The sequence below is a fragment of the Hibiscus syriacus genome, unplaced genomic scaffold (genome assembly GCF_006381635.1).
Source record: "Hibiscus syriacus cultivar Baekdansim isolate YM2019G1 unplaced genomic scaffold, ASM638163v2 tig00110890_pilon, whole genome shotgun sequence".
Taxonomy (NCBI): Eukaryota; Viridiplantae; Streptophyta; class Magnoliopsida; order Malvales; family Malvaceae; genus Hibiscus; species Hibiscus syriacus.
The window spans coordinates 11,611,467-11,619,343 of record NW_024062900.1 but is presented as its reverse complement, the minus strand read 5'-3'; the positions used below and the strand labels follow the sequence as shown (position 1 = coordinate 11,619,343).

Below are 7,877 nucleotides of genomic sequence, written 5' to 3'. Positions count from 1 at the left end.
GAAACAATAAGAGGGCCACGATGAACGCGAAAAATCAACAAGCAACATGAGTGAAAAAACACAGCAAGCCACATCGAAGAAACTACATAGGGAGTAATGAAGCAAAAAGCATCTACAACAAACCAAAGAAAGCCAAGGAAAATAATATAAAAAAAATCCAAAGGCCTCGGAGAATAAGGAGCAGCCGAAAAATCGAAAGGTCGCTAGAAAAGGTAAAACCCGAGAGCTTTCCTTTTAGATCTAGGTCGTTTGAGGTTTTTTGTGGTAATCAAATGGTGGTTTTGGGTTCACGAGGTTGGGGGAATATTTTGGCGATAATTAAGTTTTTTTTCGGCCGCCAGAGCGACGGCGGACAGTGGTTGGGTTTCAGTCGACTGTTAAGAAAAGGGGGAGCATTTTAGAGAGGAATGAGAGTTTTTCTTTGGTTTGGGTAAAAATGAATTTTTTTTTCGTTTTTGGGCTATTTATAGGGGAGGGACTAGGTTGTAATTAGCCAATAGTTAAATTATTTTAGCAGTCCTTGGAATTTTGAAGTGTAATTCATTTTGGTCATTGTGTTCAATTTGGCCTATGAATCTTCAATTTAATCAATTCAGTCCCTATTTATAATTTACTCTTTTTTCAATTTAACCCCTCTAACTCTTTATTTTTCTCTTGCAGCTCTTTTTTAGTACCAATTGAATCTATTAATTTCAATTTATTTCAATCTGATCCTCTAAATTTTTATTTTATTTTTTATTTTTTAAAAAATTATTATTATTATTATTTACTACATATTGTTTTATTTTTTATTTTATTTTCCCTCCCTTTGATTTATTTATTATTTGTTTAATATTTTTTACTTTATTTTATTTTTTTTCTTTGATTTGTTTATTTTATTTATTTGTTTTTATCTTTATTTTTTATTTATTTATTTTATTTATTTATTTGTTTTTATTTGTTTTTGTTTTTATTTTATTTCTATGTTTTCTAATTTTTCTAATTTTAACAGCTTTTTAGAGGAATTCCAACCAATCAAAGGTAAGTAATTTGAGTTGGGTTTATGAACTTTAATTTAAATTTTTAATTTTCGCAATTAAGACAACCGACAAATTAATTTGTGTCGAAAGGGCAGTACAAGGGTGCTAATCCTTCCTTGGCTGTAACGGACTCTCGAACATGACACATTTTTGTTAAAATGCAGATTAGGTAAAATAGTGTGTGATCCACCTTAATGTTTTTTAAAATGATCGATGGTGACTTTAACGTGTTCTATTTAAGTCGAAGCCTAATTCTGGACCCACCCAAAAGACGGCCGCGACAATTATAAGATAATATTTATTCATAATTTTTTTGGCAGAAAGGTATTAGAGGCCCCTGAACTTTAAAAAAACCAATGTGGCCTTTACCATTTTTTTTATCAATGTCGCCGTCCAACTTCAAAAAAGAATTCAATGTAGCCCTTTAACCAATGTTTTTCGTCTTTGACCAACGTTTTCCGTTACTTTTTGCTGACGTGGCACGTCAAGCAGCCTAACAGCATATTTGTAGCGATCAATTTAGCCCTCCAACTCACAAAATAACTCAATGTGACCCTTTGGCTCTGTTTAATGTTGTTATAAATAGGAAAATTACACTATTCATCACTCAACTATCTTCTTTCTCCCATTTTAATCACTAAACTTTAAAAAATTTCAATTTCAATACCTCAAATTGCTCATATTTTAATCATCATGACTTATTTTATTAATATTTATGTATGATGTGGCATTCATTATTCATATTTTATTAATATATGATTTAAATAATATTAATTAAATTAAAATTTCAAAATTATGATTGAATAAAAAATATTCCCAAAATTATAATTAAATTAAAATTTCAAAATTATAAACTCTATAAAAGACCAACTTTCTCTTCTCTGTTGCTGGTGAGCGGCGGTTAACGCGATGAGGTCTAACCGAGAATTGGGTTTTCCAAAAAATGATGAAGAACAAAATGAACTTTTCATAGAAAAATTCATGCCCTATTTGATTCAAAATTTTTATGGTAATTAATTTAATCACAATTTTGAAGTTTTAATTTAATTAACATTATTTTAATCATATATTAATAAAATAAGAATGATGAATGTCACATCATACATAAATATTAATAAAATAAGTCATGATGATTATAATATGAGTAATTTGAGGGATTAAAATTGAAAACTTTTAAAGTTTAGTGATTAAAATGGGAGAAAGAAGATGGTTGAGTGATGAATGGTGTAATTTTCCCATTTATAACATCATTAAATAGAGGCCAAGGGTCGCATTGAGTTATTTTGTGAGTTGGAGGGCCAAATTGATCGCTAATAATATGATATTGGACTGCTTAACGTGCCACGTCAGCACAAAGTAATGGAGACGTTGGTCAACGATGAAAAACGTTGGTCAACGATGAAAAACGTTGGTCAAAGGACTACATTGAATTCATTTTTCAAGTTGGAAGGCTACATTGATCCAAAAAACGATAGGGGACATATTGTTTTTTTAAAAAAATTCAGGGGCTTCTGATGCCTTTTTGCCTAATTTTTTTTAATCATTGACAATGTATACACACCTTATAGATACAGTTGATTAAATCTGAAATCTCGTTGCAGTGACATCTGGGGGTGCTTAAGGAGGAAGATGATGTAACCAAGAATAAGTTGTTGTGACTGTTAATTTTCGTCATACGCGTTCATTAATGAGTCGATCAAAAGTTATAGCTGACATTTTTTCCTTTCGCTTCTCCATACCCATTTAGTGTTTTCATGTCATATGTCGATTTATGTTATTACACTTATTGCATGTTTATGGTATGTTTATAGAAGAAGAATAAGGAGGAGGAGGAGGTCAAAAAGAAGGAGACGAGGACATATGGATTTTTTTTTATTTGTTAATTTAGACTTTCATTAATGATTTAACGGGACTAAAACCGAACGAGTCAATAACATGAGGGATAAAATTATTTTTTAAACTAATGACCAAAATCAAATAGACTAAACAAATAAGGGACTATCCGTATTATTTACCCTTTGTTGTATCAGCCGTATCATAATTTGGATGTGCCCACCATAAGATGAGAGGCCCAGAAACGTTGAATGACTTTGAAGGCTGAGCCACCAGAAATTAGGATTGTGGCCATTGGTGATTTGTGCTGCCTGGAGGCCGTCCGAGACGAGCACGAGCACCGTTTGGAGAAAAAGAAACACTAACTACCAAAAAAACCACCAAATGTCATCATCCATTTGCCTATCCTTATCGCCGACTTCCAAAACCCTAACGCTGCGCTCCACTTCCATTAACCGCGGTTGCAGGCGCTCCTTAGCAGTCTCCGTTTCTGACGGCCATAAACCGACGTGGAGAAAGAGGCAGCAGGTGGTTTCTATGGCTCCGGAGGAAGAGAAATTGACTCGCCGCAATCCCCTCGATTTCCCCATCGTAAGTTCCTTTTCCCTTTTTCTCTCATTGAGCTATAAGTATTATTCGCTTGCTTACTAATAGGCGACGGAGATTTCAAGTTCTCTGCACTCGGCAGTCTAGAGAATTCCAATTATTTTGTGCAGCAATACTCTGTTGGAAATTGTTGTTTGGTTAATGGTGTACTGGTTAGATAATTCTGTGACTTCAATCATTCAAGAAAGTAAGGAACAGTAATACCAGGTTATTTATTTTCATCAAGTAGTCCAAATCGAAAAGAAATTGAATTCTCCTTGGTTTTCCCTATCGAATTAGCTGATTTCAAATATCATAATGCTTTCAATAGTCATATACGTAAGCTTGATAGCTAGATGTTTATCTCAAACAGAATTCAATCTTTAAAAATAAAACCTGATCAAGTTTGAGCTAAACTTTAAGTTTCAAATTAGAATCTAGATCGAGCTCGAGCTTCTTGGATTTTGAGCTCGGTTTGAATACACCCCTAAATCTCATAATTTAAAATTTTAGTAGTTGGATACCTTTATTTAGTTTTCATCATGAAAATGAATTCTTTTTGATGCCACTAACTTAATCAATATTAAATTTTCATGTGTTTGGCGAATGCCAGGCCAGCATTTTGAAGAACAACCTACTTGATTCATGATAATTTAATATTATCTATAATACCACCTTAGCTTTTTTATGCAATGACATTAATCGGTTGAATACAAATTCTAATACTTGTATAGGTTTACTGAATGTGTAGGATTATGAAAAGCAATATGTTTAAATACGAACACCTTGGTTATACATTGCAGGAGTGGGAGAGGCCTAAACCAGGGCGCAGACCCGACATTTTCCCCCAATTCAGCCCCATGAAAACACCATTACCACCACCAATGCCATATGATCCCCCTGAAGAAGATGAAGAAGAAGATGAAGAAAAAAAAGAAGAAGAAGAGGAAGATCCCGAAAAGGAAGAACCCGAAAACCCTGAAAAACAGTCCTGAAAAACAATAGTAGGTTTTTGAAGGGTGAAAACACCAACCTTGTTCAATTTTGTTCCATTGAGTTTTGAGAAGGTGGTGGTACCATTTGCTTATGCTCTTAGGTAGATTGAATGAGATGTAACAGTAATCTATTTTGGACCCTGGTGGCCTGGTGTGAGTGAAATCTCATAATTTGAGTGGATATGGGACATATTCAGATTGATTCATCAGGAAAAACTTAGGCCTCAGTTCATGCTTTTGTAGTTTCAAACTTCACTAGTCTTTTGAGATTTATATAATTCTGTTTTGAATCTTCCGCAATCTGGTGCCTACACTGAAACAACCCCGGGTGCTTCGCTGGTGAACATAGACATTGCTTTATCGTCGAACCACGTCCACCACTATCATCTCTGGAAACAGCCATTCTTGGTGCATTTCGGGTGGCGACAAACATTGATGCTTGCAAAAGTAACCATCTGCGTCGCACTGCCCAGCCATGTTTTCCTGCGGAAGGAATGGTTGCGTAACACATTTTATAAACGGAGCTTTGTTGCAGTGCGATTATATATGAGAAAGAAAGGTATAAGGTGAGGTGGGCAAGAAAATTTGTGGACATAAAAGTAAGGGTGTAAACGAGCCGAGTCGAGCTCGAGTATTGCTGATCTCGACTCGACTCGAAAACTCTGAAATTGAGCTCGACTCGAAAACTCGCGAGCTTAAAATTTTCAAGCTCGACTCGAACTCGAAATCCTGAACTAAAGTTCGTGAGCAGCTCGAAATAAAAAAAAAACTTAAACTTAACTCGATTGAAGTCTCAAACTCGAACATGAACCTTAAATATATAAAATCTTATTGTATTTGTTTTTCCACTGAGGACAATTCATAACGGAGGTCTTTCACGGAAACTGTTCTTAATTTGGCGTTATTAATAATTTATTTTTTAAAAAAAAATTTTAATATATTATATTTTCGAGCTGCTCACGAGCTTTTCGAGTCGAATATCGAGTAGTTCGTTTCGACTCGTTAAGAACTCGAGTCGAGCTCGAGTCGAATCTATTCGATCCAAGTATTTATCGAGCCTTGATCAAATTATTCTCGAGTAGCTCACGATCTATCTCGTCTCATTTACAGTAATACATAAAAGTTATTTTCCTTTTACATTTTGATTGATTCATCTTCAAAGCTTCGAGACCAAAAGCGTCAGCTGTTCGTACGTCCACTTGTCCACAAACATGGCCTAATAAACTAGACATAATAATCTTCAACACAATAAAAAAAAAAGATAACAATATTGATGGCAATTTGAATTGAATATTCAAACATCCCTATATTATGGATTAAGGCGTATAATTATTCTTTATTATAAATTTGAAATAGATATTTGAATTTTATTTTATACTATAAAATTCAAATATATTTGTTTATAAAGGGTTTAAATTTTGATCTAAAATTTTAATAGATTTGGATTTAAATTCTTACAAATTTGAATATTTGATGTTGTAATTTAAAATATAGAATCTAAATTTTTACAAGTTTAATTATCTAAAGAATAATGGTATTTAATTTCAATTTATATAATCTATAAATAATAACAAATTATATATTTCATCACTCAGCTTCTTCTCACTCATATTTTGATCAATAAAAACTTTCAATTTACTCACTAAGCTTATGATTTGCTCCTATTTTGGTTGTTTCCGTTGTTCAATATGTCTGGGCATTTTTCTTTTAAAATTATACAATGATCCCAAAATTTTATTCAATTTTTGTGAAAAAAAAACTCCTAGTTTAGAATTTTATTTCATTTCTCGATAATGAAGCATTTTCTTCAAAATCTCAACGATAGTGAGGTAGAGGAGGAAGCAAGTTATATATATTGATTCGACGCTGATCGAATAGTATATATTATATATTAGAGTAGTTTGAGGTTTCATGACTTTTGAATTTAGGGTTGAGTTATATGAGTTTTAAAGTGATTTAAGTAAAATCTAAACTGATAGAGTGGATTGAGACAATGAGACAAGTTTGTTGATGTCTAGAGTGGTTAAAGACAAAAACTAAACGTTAGGTATGATTTTGAAAAGAATAAAAGTTTAGATACTAAAACGGACAAAATCTACTAATTTAGGTACTAAATGCATAGTTTACCCTTTTTCCAAAAAAATTAAGAACTTCTTTAGAAAATTCAGAAATAATGAGAAAAAACCAAAAGATATACAATTGTTTTTAAATATAATTGTTTTGAGTTTATTAATTATTTTTAAAACATTAAATTGTTATATTTTTATAAGTATTTTTAATTTAAAAATGATTTTATATACTTTTTATAGTATCGTATTATTTTTAAATATTTTCGAAAGCTGTTAAAATTATTTTCAATTATTTATAGTTTAAAATGTTTTTATACTTTAATGACTTTTAAAAAAATTTATTTAAAGTGTCGATGTGCTATTGTTCTATGGGTTGAGATCCAATCGATTATTATTATTGTCGCAACCGTCTTTTGGGTGGGCTCGAAATTAGGCTTCGACTTAAATAAAATATGTTAGAGCCGCCACCTATCATTTAAAAAATATTTAGGTTGATCGGACATCATCTTACCTGATTTGCGCTTTACCAGAAATATGTCGGATTCGGGAGTCAGTTACCGTCAAGGAAGGATTAACACCCTTGAATTGCCCTTTCGGTTCCATTTTAATTTGTTGGTTGTCTTAATTACGAAAATTTAAATTTAAATCGACATTTAAAAATTCAATTCAAATTGCTTACCTTTGATCGATTGAAATTACTATTGAAAAAGTCGAAAAAATGTTAGATGGTAAAATAAAAGAAATATCAAATAAAAATTAAATAAAAAGAAAATAAATAAATTAATTAATTAAAGAAGGATATATTAAAAATAAAAAATAAAAATGTTATATATAAAAAATGTTAAAAGAAAAATAAAACAAAAGAAGAAAATATTTAATTTCAAGAAAAAATAATAAAAAAATATAAAAAATGTTAAAAGAGAAAATAAAAAATAAACAAAACAAAATAAAAAAAGAGTGGGAAAATAAAAATAGAACAAACTAAAAAATAAAAAAATGTTAAATTTTAAAGAAAATACAAATAAGGAAAAAATAAAGGATCCACTTGAAATGAATTAAAATTCATGGATCAAATTAATTCTAAAAATGAGCTGCAAGAGAAAAATAAAAGGTTAGGGGACTAAATTGTAAAATACAAGAAGTATAATCAATGATCAAATCGAAATAATTCAAAATTCAAAGGCATATTTATAACAGGTGACCAAAATGAATTACACATCAAAAGTTAAGGGACTACGAAAATAATTTAACTATCTCCTATATGCACAAAGGTCCCTCATCTATAAATAGCCAAAAATACAAAAAAATATCATTTTTAAACCAAACCCAAAAAAAAAACCAAACCTCTAAAAAAACCTCTCAACTCTTCAACCAGC

General features: G+C 31.2%; 1 protein-coding gene across 2 annotated transcripts; it reads left to right on the top strand.

Moving 5' to 3' along the window:
* The first annotated feature begins 3,115 nt into the window (after positions 1 to 3,115).
* LOC120144501 (coiled-coil domain-containing protein 9-like) lies at positions 3,116 to 4,613 on the top strand. 2 transcript variants are annotated; one of them, XM_039158540.1, is made up of 3 exons: positions 3,117 to 3,443; positions 4,241 to 4,346; positions 4,383 to 4,613. In XM_039158540.1, the coding sequence occupies exons 1-3, from the start codon at positions 3,237 to 3,239 to the stop codon at positions 4,430 to 4,432; spliced, it is 363 nt and encodes a 120-aa protein (XP_039014471.1). In that variant the 5' UTR covers positions 3,117 to 3,236; the 3' UTR covers positions 4,433 to 4,613. The 2 variants fall into 2 exon arrangements, with proteins under 2 accessions (XP_039014470.1, XP_039014471.1); XM_039158539.1 differs by having other exon boundaries at positions 3,116 to 3,443; positions 4,241 to 4,613.
* The last annotated feature ends 3,264 nt before the right edge of the window (positions 4,614 to 7,877 follow it).

What these genes read in the sequence shown, in the direction of transcription:
- LOC120144501 (XM_039158539.1), top strand. Translation starts at nt 3,237, where the DNA reads ATGTCATCATCCATTTGCCTATCCTTATCGCCGACTTCCAAAACCCTA. An exon ending in ATCCCCTCGATTTCCCCATC is followed by an intron (nt 3,444 to 4,240) that starts GTAAGTTCCTTT and finishes TATACATTGCAG; the next exon opens with GAGTGGGAGAGGCCTAAACC.